The sequence below is a fragment of the Cervus canadensis genome, chromosome 17, assembly GCF_019320065.1.
Source record: "Cervus canadensis isolate Bull #8, Minnesota chromosome 17, ASM1932006v1, whole genome shotgun sequence".
In the NCBI taxonomy this organism is placed as follows: Eukaryota; Metazoa; Chordata; class Mammalia; order Artiodactyla; family Cervidae; genus Cervus; species Cervus canadensis.
Genome location: NC_057402.1, coordinates 35,172,376 through 35,184,921, shown reverse-complemented (window position 1 = coordinate 35,184,921; position 12,546 = coordinate 35,172,376). Strand labels below are relative to the sequence as shown.

Sequence of the window (12,546 nt, the reverse complement as noted above, 5' to 3'; positions counted from 1 at the left end):
ATTTTCTTTATTACATTATTTCATAACATGATAAAATCAGAAGTTGTTCTTAGAATTTTTTCCTTTCAAGATGCAGTAAAACCCTGTTTAAGGAAACACTGGCTCTTTTAAAATCACATTTTAAGAAAAGGCAAAATTTTCCTGATAAAATGAAAGTATTTGAGAGTAACCAGTAAATACTAATTCAAAGAGACTAGGTTTATTTCCATGTTTGACACAATAACAGAGGGCTAAAGGGAAGATGGTAGTTTTTAGTTTGAAAATTCAACAGACTTTACCTTGTTACATTAAAGCAAGCTAGTGTATTTTAGTTCAGATTCTGTTTCCTGGCAAATTTATATGGACTAAAGAGATTAACAGACATAACAAGACAATTCACAACGAAGGAAAGGTGGGAAAACAGGCAAAAGAAGAAGGTAATTTACTAGTGCATCTGTCACTGAAATTAATGGGGAAATGGCATATTTGCCAAAATGCAGAGGTAACCTCATATTTAGTGAAAGGCAGACACTGAGTCTTATATTGAGTCACTTTTCTTATTTAGGTATTCAGTGCCTTCTCTTTTTTTTGGCTTCAGTGCATGTGTTTGCCCTGCACAAAGTTGTTCCTGTATTATGATGAGAAATACTCTCAAGGCAGTTTGATGCTGTTGAAAAGGATTTGTGCTCAGGATGGCAGTGTTAATCTCCAGAGCTGCCAGTGTAGGGACAAAAGCATTTAGAGTTGGGAGCAAGGGTATAAATACCTCTGGATCTGGCTTTTGCTATGTTGTCAGAGAGCCCTGAATGAGGATAAGTTGCTCCTTTCAAGACTTGTCTTGCAGTTGAACACGTATTGGAAATTTCCAATTTAAATTTATGCTTTTGGATAAAAAGGATTAGAGAGATTGAATTGCTGCAGGCTAAAGAGAGGCAACAGCGGTCACTTGATTTTGAGGAGTTCTATCTCTGTCGAAAGAAGTTTTAGTGTGAAAAGACTGGAGTAAGGAAAAAAAGGAGAATGAACATTCATTCAGAGACTACCTACCAAGTACCAGGTACTGTGGTGAATGCTTCCTATCCATTGTCTTATTCAAGCCTTATCCTTTCATGAGGAAATAGAGACTCAGAGAGAAGTATATAATTAAAGTAAGCTTTTTTTTTTTTTTTTTGCTACACCAGGTCTTAATTGCAGTATGTGGGATCTAGCTCCCCAACCAAAGATTGAACCTAAGGCCCCTTGCACTGGGAACACGAAAGCCCAGTCACTGGACCACCAGGGAATTCCCCTACAATAAGCTTTGACTATGCTGAAACAAATCTTATATATACCAAACAAGTTGATTGAGGAAGGTTATAAGTGGCAAGGTTAGTTTTTCTGCACATCAGTTCAGACTTTTTCCCAGAGGAAGACCAAGGCTGTTTGAACTGTGACCACTCCTTAGCCTCCAGATGTTAACAACTTGTGGTTACTCATAAGCCTAGATAGATTCAAACCATTGACCTTGAGCTGAAGTATTTTGTAAGCTGTGACTCACCTTTTACTTAGTTCATTCTTTCACCAGGAAATATACTGAGTATTAATTTCTGGAATTTCAGTGATCCTTTCTGAAGAGTGTACTGCTCCTTAAAATATCTGCGTCTTGTTTTTCTGGTAACAAACAGAACCACAAAGTGGTCTATCCTTAGTGGTTGTGCCAAATCCTTATTTAAACAGAGGGAGAGATCTGATTAACTATTTGGAGAGAAGCTGTTAAAGATCTGATTAACTGGAGAGAGGCTGTTGTTGAAAGGTCATCCTTTCTAGCTTCTATAAGACGTTCATCTCTTCCACCAGAGGAATAGGGATACCGGAGAGTGAATCCGAAGCTGAACATAACGGGTGGTGTATGTGTGTATTTGTATCTGTGAATACCACATCTCTGTTTGTCGGACACTGGGCTCTCTTCATGCAAGGCCTAGTCGGGCCAAATCTGGAGGAATTGTTCCCGTGCTTAAAGCCAAGAATAACATCCTGACCAGCAGGGAACAGAGGTCAGTTCAAGGCAGCAGCTCTTGGGAGCTACACGACATCAAGAACCTTGAAGGAACTTAGTTTAATAAGAAGGAAGCCAATATGTACCTTGAAGGAAGTGTGTGAAACCTGTATGTCTCTTGTTGTTGTTGTTCAGTTAGTAAGTCATGTCTGACTCTTTGTGACTCTTCGAGTGAACTGCAGCATGCCAGGCCTCTCTGTCCATCATTATCTCCCGGAGTTTGCTCAAACCCATGTCCACTGAGTTGGTGATGCCATCCAACAGTCTCATCCTCTGCCGTCCCCTTCTCCTCCTGTGCTTAGTCTTTCTCACCATCAGGGTCTTTTCCAATGAGTCAGCTCATTGGGATATGAGAAATAAAAAACAATCATCCTAACAGGTGGCGTTCATATCACCTCCTGGTCATCTAACTATATTTTCCCCTCCTACCTGGATATTGATTTGTCTGTTTATTGTTTTTATTAGAAAAGGAGGAAAAATATATTCTGTTTTTCTGGTGTTTTATTCTACAGGCAGCTTCAGAGATGCCCAGAAGTGCTGGCTTTAAAAGATGATATGTTAAACAAATAGCCTTTACAAAATCTCCTGGGACCTTCCGGTTTTCCCGAAGTTTTGTCTCTGGGATCTTTATGCTCCAGTTTCTCTTCCGTCTTTCCTCATTCTGATGCTGACCACTAGGCAACTCCAACTGTTTTCTGGTGGAGCATTCTAAGTTTGTCCTGTTGTCTTCTCTGGGACTCATTTCTCTGGTCTGACTTCAAGTGGTTCTGGGCCAAAGTGACTGTAAAAGCTTTTCTTCATAGCCTTTATTTCTTGGCTCTTTCTATTTATGCACTTTGTCTGATTAGTTTTGCTGGTTTCCTCCTTTTCCAGCTGATATGAGGTATATTGCCTCAGCTGCAGGGTTCTAAAGCTCGGATGCAGCCCCAGTCCTCTTAGATTTTGCTCCACTTTGTAAAGTGCCTTTTTTCTTTCCTAGAGATTGGGGCTGTGGTATGAGGTATTGCTGACTCTTCCGGGACTCTAGTTTGCTATTTGTTTAAACACATATGTAGCAATTTGGATTGTATTTGCAAGGTAGGACTTGTTGCCAAGACTCTGAATAGGTCATTGCTGTTACCCTTTCTCCCCTGTTTTTGAACCGAAAAATTAGAGACCATGGTCACATAGTAGGTTGATCTTATGCCTCTTGAAGCAAACCTCATTTTTGTATTCCTTATATGTAGCATAGCAGTTGGCATTTAGATATTAACAAATAGTTAAATACATAATAGTTTAATTAACACATCTTAACTGTGGGGTTGATTGATCAATTAAATTTCAGAATTCTCATCAAGTTGATCACATTTTGGAATCCATATGTGAGAGAAGTTTCTGGTTGGAAGGGACCAAGTAGCAGTATAGGAAATGTTTAGCAATTTAGAATATGCATGCCAAAAAATCCTGATGTAAATCCTGTTCTAAAATGAAGAAACAGAAGGGTGGTTTGGCTAGAGCAGAGACTGGTTAAAACGTAAGGAGAAGTAGGGTGAGGGAGGATAAAAGGACATGGATTAGAAGACAGCAACAGTTATGGAGTAGGCATCTTGTCAGTTTGGGATTAAACCATGTAAATGAAAATTTCCCACCCTCCCCCCAGTAGCAGGTTCTCCACGTTCACACCCCTCCCTCAGACCACTATCCAGAGGAGCTGTTAATGAGCCTCTGGCCACTAGTGTCCAGTTTTGAGGGCTGCTTTATGAAGCGCAGAGAGGTCCTGTGAGGTCAGTCAGTGCAAAGAGCAGTTGGCCTTTAGATTCGTTAAATTCGTCATAATCGTTTTGCTGCCCTCAACAGTATTGCTAATTCCAAAGCCAAAACCATTTTCTAATTGTTTTACTGTGTGTGACCGGCTTACGGGACCAAAACAGCAGCTGAGAGCTGCTTTACTGCCCTGTGCATTATGCAATAACCCTTCAGAGGGGCCCTTTACTTCTTTTTTAGCCTTTAAAAAAAAAAAAAAACCAACAAAAAACAAACTCTGCTGTTTTTTTGCTTTGGGGCCGGTAATTTGCATCTTATTTGGGAACCTTCATTATTATTTCTTCATATATCCTTGCGCTAAGTAAGCCCTGCTCTCTGAACCTGGCTCTGACTTCTGGCCTCATTGAGTTGTATGAATTGTAATAATTTCTGATTTCAGATCGGTTTCCAACTTTTACTTTTTCTTGCTGTCTTGGGGTTCAAACTTGCTTGGGCTTGAAGAAAGTGGTTTTTTTTTTTTCTTGTTTATTTTTTTGTTTCTGTAAATAAATTCTCTAATAATTATTCTTTATTTTCTTTGTCAAACAGGCCACCAAGCAGTTTCTTGAAGAGATTAACAAGTGGACAGTTCAGTACAACGTTTCCCCCCTCTCTTGGAATGTGGCCGTCAAATTCCTCATGGCCCGGAAGTTTGATGTGCTCCGCGCCATTGAGTTGTTTCACTCCTACAGAGTACGTAGCTCAGAGCTGGACCTGCTGTGTGGCACCTGGGCTCTCTATGTTGCTGGTGTCTCTGCCAGTCTGTACACATGGTGTTTCTCCCCACTCCCATAAAAAGAAAAAAGTGGAGCAGTATCCACAAGCCCTACCTTGAAGTCAGAAAATCCTTCTGAAGATATTCAGACTCTCCCTAAATAAATTTTTTAAAAAAGGAGAGGGGAAAAAAAAAAAAAAAAGGAGAGGGGGATAAGAGGCACTGGGATTAGCTTATGAGTTTAAGACTAAAGCTCACTTACACCCATTTTATGGATCATCTTGTTCAATACTCATTTATTCAACAGGTATTTATTATATACCTACTATGTTCTAGGCGCAGAGATTACTGTTTAGAAAGAGAGTAAACAAATAATTACAGAAAAGCTATGATAGGGCAAAACTGTGTTCTGTGGAAAGCACAGTAAGGAGACTCGAGGAAGCTTTCCCAAAGGAAATGACTTCTAAAGTAAGAAGGGTGAGTAGGAATCGGACAGTGGGGGAGTATGGCAGAGAGAACAGCAAGTTCAGATGCCTGGTGGCAAGAGGGAAATTGAGCTGAGCGGAAATGCTCAGTAGGGGGGGGTATGGCAGGAGATTGAGCAACAGAGGTAACCAAGGCCAGATCAGAGAGTATCTGCTTTTTTTTAAGGGCAGAGAAATTCATTGGCAGTATGAACAGCAAAATGTGTTGATCAAATATGCTTTCTGGAAAGATTTTTTCACTGTGCTTTAGAGGATGGATCAGAAGGGCTATAGCGGAGACAGATCCATTAGAAGGCTGCTGTACTTACTAGGAGATAGATGATTGTCATGTCATTAAGCATAGTGTTAGTGGGAATAGAGAAAAAGTAGGTAGATTCTAGAAGTGAAATTGATAGAACAGAGTTACTTAAATTGGTGTGTGAGGAAAGGGGAGTAGTGGATTCCAGGTCTCTGACTTGGGCAACAGGGTGGTAAATGGTGGTGGGATTTACTAATTAAGAGACACTGAAGGGATTTCGGTATGTGGACAGAGTAGGCCATGAGTTCAGTTTGGCCACGTTAAGGTTGAAGTGCCAGTGGGATAGCCAAATAGACATGTCCTTTAAGCAGTTGAGATATGAGTCTAGGGTTTGGGAAAGAAGGCTGGACTGGAAGTAGAGACTTCAGAGTGCCCAGAGTAGAATATTACAGCTAAATATTGGAGCCATGATAATGGGGGTGGGCATCTGGGGAGAGAGTGAGGAGTAGGGATATGTGTAGAGCAGAACCTCATTTCATACTTTTTGCTTTTTTCTCAGTATTGTTTGTTAAAGTTAAATTTTTATGGTTTAAGTAAGACATGCACTCTCCTGTGATTCCAGCATGCATACTGTCTTCACCTGCTGCCTTGCCTCTGCAGGCATTTGAGTTTGATTTTGGGATGAATTGGGGAAGAATGTGAACAGAGACCTAGTTTTGTATTCACCACAGTGTTCTTAACACTTAGCTCAGTGCCTGGCACATAATACTTGCTCTACAAATATTGACAGAGTGAATGAATGAGTCAGTGAGTGAAATGAGTGAATAAATGAGTGATAGAAAGCCCACAAAAGAGTCTTAGAAGGAGAAGCTGAAGAAATAGAAGAACCAAGAGAGTATTTTTTTAAAAAATAAAAAATAGAGAATCTCTTAGGAAAAAGAGAATGTGAGTGGTCAACCTTATTAAAGGAGGACTGAAGATGCGCACTGGTCCTAGTCACTGGAGCAGGAGCTCTGGGTGGTATGGTTAGACTGGGAGGAAATGAGAATGTGATTGAATGAGTGTTGAGGGAGCTGAGGGTGAGCTTGAAGAATCTGACTGTGAAGATGAATTAAAATGAGGTCATGGCAATGGCAACCCACTCCAGTCCTCTTGCCTGGAAAATCCCATGGATGGAGGAGCCTGGTAGGCGCAGTCCATGGGGTCGCTAAGAGTCGGACTCGACTGAGCGACTTCACTTTCACTTTTCACTTTCATGCATTGGAGAAGGAAACGGCAACCCACTCCAGTGTTCTTGCCTGGAGAATCCCATGGACGGGGGAGCCTGGTGGGCTGCCGTTCTATGGGGGGTCGAACAGAGTCGGACACGGCTGGAGCGACTTAGCAGCAGCAGCAGCATGGTAGCTATTGTTGCAGAGGATACTAAGGGGGCGGGGGATGGCTCCTGTTTAAGACAGGAGAGGCCTAAGCCTGGATGAGGTGTTAAGATATGTGCTTCCAGACAGTTTAGGTGCATATTTTAGTATCAGTGCTGCTGCATGTTTAAGAAGTTTAGCTTTGCACTCTAATGATTGATATATATTGGTTGGTCTTCAGGGTTAGGCTTCTCACTGATTCAAAGGAGAGATCCTAAGCTCTGAGGGGCTAGTAAGATAGCATTGGACAAGAATTCTGCTAACAGTTGGCCTAGAGGAAGGTTACTAAAGGAATTCCTGATTCAGTAAGCTGATTTCTAAAATCCCTTATCTCTGAGATTTGGTGGTTACATAAAGCTGTCATGAATATACAGTATTTTTATATTAATTTATCTTGTTTTATTTTTAGGAAACACGAAGGAAGGAGGGCATTGTGAAGCTGAAACCTCATGAGGAACCTCTCCGTTCTGAGATCCTTAGTGGAAAATTCACCATCTTAGTGAGTATTTATGAAACCCTCTTGTAACATTTCTTTATTTCCTTTTGTAGCTATTACTCTCTTTGGACTTTGTTCCTAGATATCTTTTCCTGAATCTAGAGAGTCTTAATAGTGGGGAATAGATGCAAAACAGCTGTGAAGTTTGGCATAAAGTTATTCTAGTAATAATTGAAATAATTGAAACTCAGTTGTATAGTAGTTTTAGAAAAGTTTCTTCATTGGTCCATTGAGGTCAGTCAAGACCTTTGGGAGGTGTATATGGTGTGTCAGAGCCCTGTCCTTCTTTATTTAAAGTAAGTTCTCTCCACTTAGAGACCACAGCCTTTCAGGTAAGTGTCCAATGGTACTTTTAAGGCAGAGCATGGAAACCATGGTCGTATTCTATGGTTTTCTCCTGTTGCTTTTTCTTCGCTATCCTGCCTGGGAAATTAGCTAGGCAGCCAATATAGGCCATTGTTTAATTTAATTTCTCTGTACTTAAAGAGTTAAGAGAATGTGGTTTTTTCCTACCGTAGGAATATGATCCTGGGAGTGCTGAGAGTCAGACATGGGATGATTAAAAAGCTTTTTTCCTTTTCTGGAGCAATTGATGCAAGTCAGAGAAGTATTATCAATATCTGTGCTCTTTATGGCAAACCTTTGTCCAGGCTATAAGAAGCCTCAGTGATTTCTGTGATTTTTCTATTTGGTATCTAAATATTTCTTGTTTTGTTTGCTTTAGAATGTTCGGGACCCAACAGGAGCCTCTATCGCCCTCTTCACTGCCAGATTACATCATCCCCACAAGTCAGTCCAACATGTGGTACTTCAGGCTCTGTTTTACTTGCTGGACAGAGCTGTGGATAGGTGAGCTTGGGCATTATCTTTTGGGTGTTCTACATCCAGATGGGAAAGTGACAGTATTTGATTTGATTAAACTCAGCAGTGCATTCACCATGCTCCTAGGATGTGCCTTAGGCAGTGCTATGAATAGAAAACACTCCATGTCCTTAAGGGCCTGGCCTGTTTCCAGGTACTATCAAGATGATGGGTATTCTGCATCCTTACCTGCTTGGCTCTATTTCAGGGTAACAGAAGCTAAGAAAGCTAATTAACTAGCCATTCTTAGTGTACTGAGAATTACTTATTGAAAGAGTGTGAAGGTAAGATGACCTGTGCTGGTTCTTTCTGACCATTTTCCCCTGGTATTGATTTTCAAAACCCTCTGGAGCCTCAGTTTCTTTATCTGTAAAAGTAGAATAATGCCAAGGATTTTGAGAATCAGCATTCAGGAGAGAGGAGTCCAAGAGCATAAGTTAAGCAGAATCATCTTTATAAATAAGTGTGCTGTGTGTTCAGTCGCTCAGTTGTATCTGATTCTTTGCAATCCCATGGACTGTAGCCCACCAGGCTCCTTTATAAGCCAAAAAGAACCAGCTTGGGTCATGTCTCCATTCCTGCCCTTAGGTAAATAGTATTATTACTATTCTGTAGACAAAGAAACTTAGGCCCCAGGAAGTTTTGTGGCTTTTTTACAGTCATTACATATTGATTGAACTAAGTCTAAGATCCTGGTTTCTTCCCTCTTGGTCAGAACTATCTGTACTCCTACTATGCTATTTTTCTCTTTTACATCCTTTTTTCCCTGGTGCTCACCATTTACAGTGTGTTATTGCTCCCAGTGTCGTTGACTGGTCCTCTGGGTTAGAAGTGATATATCGAGGGCTGAACCTGGAGATTGTGAGAGGCAGCTATGCACTTCAGTCATACTTCTGTTCTTAGAGGATGGGGACAGCTGAAGGATTTTCTGAGGTAGGGCTCTGTGTCTCTTTCACTTGGCTGCTGCCTTGTTAATGTTACTTTCATTTACTTAGCTTCTGCTGGTGGTGTTCAGGGGGAGACATATCCAAACCACACCCACAGCATTATTCTAAAAAAGAGTAGTTACTAAGGAGAAAGGATTTCTCAGTTCTTCTTTCTTATGATTGTTCTTCAGACATAATTTCTGGAATAGAATTCGCTTTGAAATGTTTCTTTACCTCAGGGGGTTGAGTGGAAGGCTCTTTTACCAGGAAATTTAGCATTGGCTTCCTCTTTGAGCAGCTTAGAGTCAGAGCTTTCATACAGGCATGACAGTGACCAAAGCTTGCTTTTTCCAGTGAGAGTATTGAATCCCATAGGAATACCACACAGGTAAACGCAGTTAAAACTTTGTTCTCATGATCTCTATCACGTTCTTAAAAATCCTAGGTGACTCCTCATTTTTCAGAGGGTGCATGTAAGCTAAATAAATGTGAGCCCTTTGTTTCCCCTAAATGAAATATTCTACCAGTGAGTAGAAATTTTTGTTTTCCTTTGTTACCTTGAACCAGAATGGAAGAGGAGGAAACCCTTTCTCTTCACTAAATCTTGCCCTTCCGTGAAGGCCCAATTTCTGTGCCTGGCTCCCTCACCCCTCCAACTAGTCATAAAATTCTTTCTACTCTGACTTTAATAGCAGTTATTACTAATACCAATCATTTTGTATTTAATCATACATCCAGTCCAACTCTCACATCCATACATGACCACTGGAAAAACCATAGCCTTGACTAGACGGACCTTTGTTGGCAAAGTAATGTCTCTGCTTTTTAATATGCTATCTAGGTTGGTCATAACTTTCCTTCCAAGGAGTAAGCGTCTTTTAATTTCATGGCTGCAGTCACCATGTGCAGTGATTTTGGAGCCCAAGAAAATTAAGTCTGACACTGTTTCCACTGTTTCCCCATCTATTTGCCATGAAGTGATGGGACCAGATGCCATGATCTTAGTTTTCTGAATGTTGAGCTTTAAGCCAACTTTTTCACTCTCCTCTTTCACTTTCATCAAGAGGCTTTTTAGTTCCTCTTCAGTTTTTGAAGAAAGCTGAACACGAAGAATTGATGCTTTTGAGCTGTGGTGTTGGAGAAGACGCTTGAGAGTCCCTTGGACTGCAAGGAGATCAACCCAGTCCATCCTAAAGGAGATCAGTCCTGAGTGTTCATTGGAAGGACTGATGCTGAAGCTGAAACTCCAATACTTTGGCCACCTCATGTGAAGAGTTGACTCATTAGAAAAGACACTGATGCTGGGAGGGATTGGGGGCAGGAGGAGAAGGGGACGACAGAGGTTGAGATGGCCGGATGGCATCACCGACTCGATGGACATGAGTTTGAGTAAACTCCAGGAGTTGGTGATGGACAGGGAGGCCTGGCATGCTGCGGTTCATGGGGTCACAAAGAATCAGACACAACTGAGCGACTGAACTGAACCTTATGATGTCATTTATCTCATGCTTTTCTTTTTATTTTTAACCTACCACTGGATGGTAAGCTCTAGGAGGACAGGAAACCTTCTTTTCAACATTATATGATGGAAAATTCCCAAATCCCCATGGTGGAGAGGAAATCGTATCATCAACTTTCACATGCCTATCATTCATCTTCTTTCACAATGATCTGAAGCCAGTCTTGTTTTGTTGATAGCCCCTCACCCACCCTTTTACCTCTGATTATTTTGAAGCAAATGCCAGAGGCAGCGGTAGTCTTCTTGGTGTTCCCAGTTATATCCTAGTCCAGGAATCAATCTCAGTAGGGTAGGGAAGCAGTTGTTCTTAGTAGGGAATTATTGTTGTTATTGAACGATAAACCTTATATTCTGTACCCAGGGAAGTAAAAATGCTATTGCATTTGTATTTCATATGCCTTCAAAGGATGATCAGTTTTAGGTCTAGGAATATAGAATCTACATCATTATGCACTATAACTTCTTTTATTAAATTCTGTTTCCTCTGGTGCTGATTTCTCTTTGTTTCAATCCCCCGCCACGGGCTGGAGCTGTGAGGGGGAAAACCTGTAATTCTTCTAGTTTGGTGTGGAGAGAAGGGAAATCTGTAGATGTGGGCAGTCTGCTCAGTGCTGGGCCACTCATTTAACAGCATCTTTGATCTTGGTAAATTAGTCTCTCTAGGGTTGTGAAAGAATGAGACAAGATATAGCTCTCACTTTAACATGTGAGGGGCCATTTGAAATTAAGTCTGTGGTAGAAGCTTGGTTCTACTTCAGAGATTTTTGAAGTGCTACTTCATGGATAGGTGCTTCTGACTTGGATTCTGTTGAAAGGATGAAGTTATGGAGGTTTCCAGGAGGTAATGCCAGAAACAAAAAATAAGGATACAGAGTAACATTGAGATTCCTGATTTCAGGAATTTGTTTTGTGTCAAAAAGTTTTCTTGAATATAAATACATGTGAAAACTATTGCTATCATCTGTGAATAGTCCAATCAGATAATTTATTTCTAACAGTCATTTAGGTGTGCAGATCAGAAGCAGGTAAAGATCGGGCTTGGTGGAAGAGTACAACTTTAGGAATTAAGGAGATTGGACCAAGTGATATTTTTTGTTCCTTACTTCAATCTGGGAATAGGCCCACCAGCTCTTTATCTACTTTTTAAGATGCCTCCCAAAGACCATTAGTAGGTTTTTCTCTTCCTTCATTAAAGTCATAAGAGAAAAATATATCATCATTGAGTTTAGAATTTTGTTTACAGTTTTTCATAGGCCCACAGTGTTTTCTTAGTGATGGGCTTCGAGGCCACTGAATTACAATTCTGTGACCATTCATTATATTTGCAAGGACTGTGCTGTGGACTGTGGAGGGTAATGAGGTGAACAAAACATGTTTTTGCCCTCTAGGAGAGAATGAGATCGCTACACAAAATAGGAGTACATTAAGAGACGCTAGAAAAATCCACAGAAAGGTTTGTGGGGCTTCAAGGGGTGTGAACGACGGTAGTACATTTGGTGACAATTATCAGGGAGACCTTCATGGAAGAGGAAACTTTGAGTTAAACATAGTATGGTACAGAATTTGGATAGTCAGATTCAGAGATAAAGGAGAAAACAGTTCAAATTTTGATAACCTAGTTGCTCTGAAACATTCTCAGACTATGAGTTTGGTACTTGATGAATCTGGATAAATATGCCTCAGTAAGTATAATTCCATTTCCAACATGTGGGTTTTTTCCTCCATATTGTCAAGGAGTTTTCCCCCACGAACTGGGCATTTGGCAGTTCAACTCAACTCTGACACTATATACCTGGAGATAGCCTCAGATTACACAAGTTAAAGGTTCAGTCCTAAAAGACTGTCCCTTCAGACATCAGTGGCAAGTCCAGGTTGTCATCTCTGCTTCTGATCATAGATCAAAGGTTCCAGTGCCCCCTCCTTGGGTTTGATTAATTTGCTGGAGCAGTTTATAGAACTCAAACATTGTACTTAATATGTTACCAGTTTATTATAAGAGGGTATAATTTAGGAACAGCCAAATGGAAGAGATGCATAGAGGGAAAGGTTTGGGGAAAGGGGCATGGAGCTTCCGTGCCCTCTCTCAGAGGAAGTC

General features: G+C 40.8%; 1 protein-coding gene across 1 annotated transcript in view; it reads left to right on the top strand.

The window, feature by feature from the left end:
• The window catches only part of PTPN9 (protein tyrosine phosphatase non-receptor type 9), a 73,363-nt gene that overhangs the window by 29,501 nt on the left and 31,316 nt on the right, over positions 1–12,546 (top strand). The window contains exons 2-4 of the mRNA XM_043490346.1: positions 4,346–4,489; positions 7,059–7,148; positions 7,870–7,994. Coding sequence (XP_043346281.1) covers positions 4,346–4,489; positions 7,059–7,148; positions 7,870–7,994 — 359 coding nt within the window. The remainder of the gene's footprint in view (positions 1–4,345; positions 4,490–7,058; positions 7,149–7,869; positions 7,995–12,546) is intronic.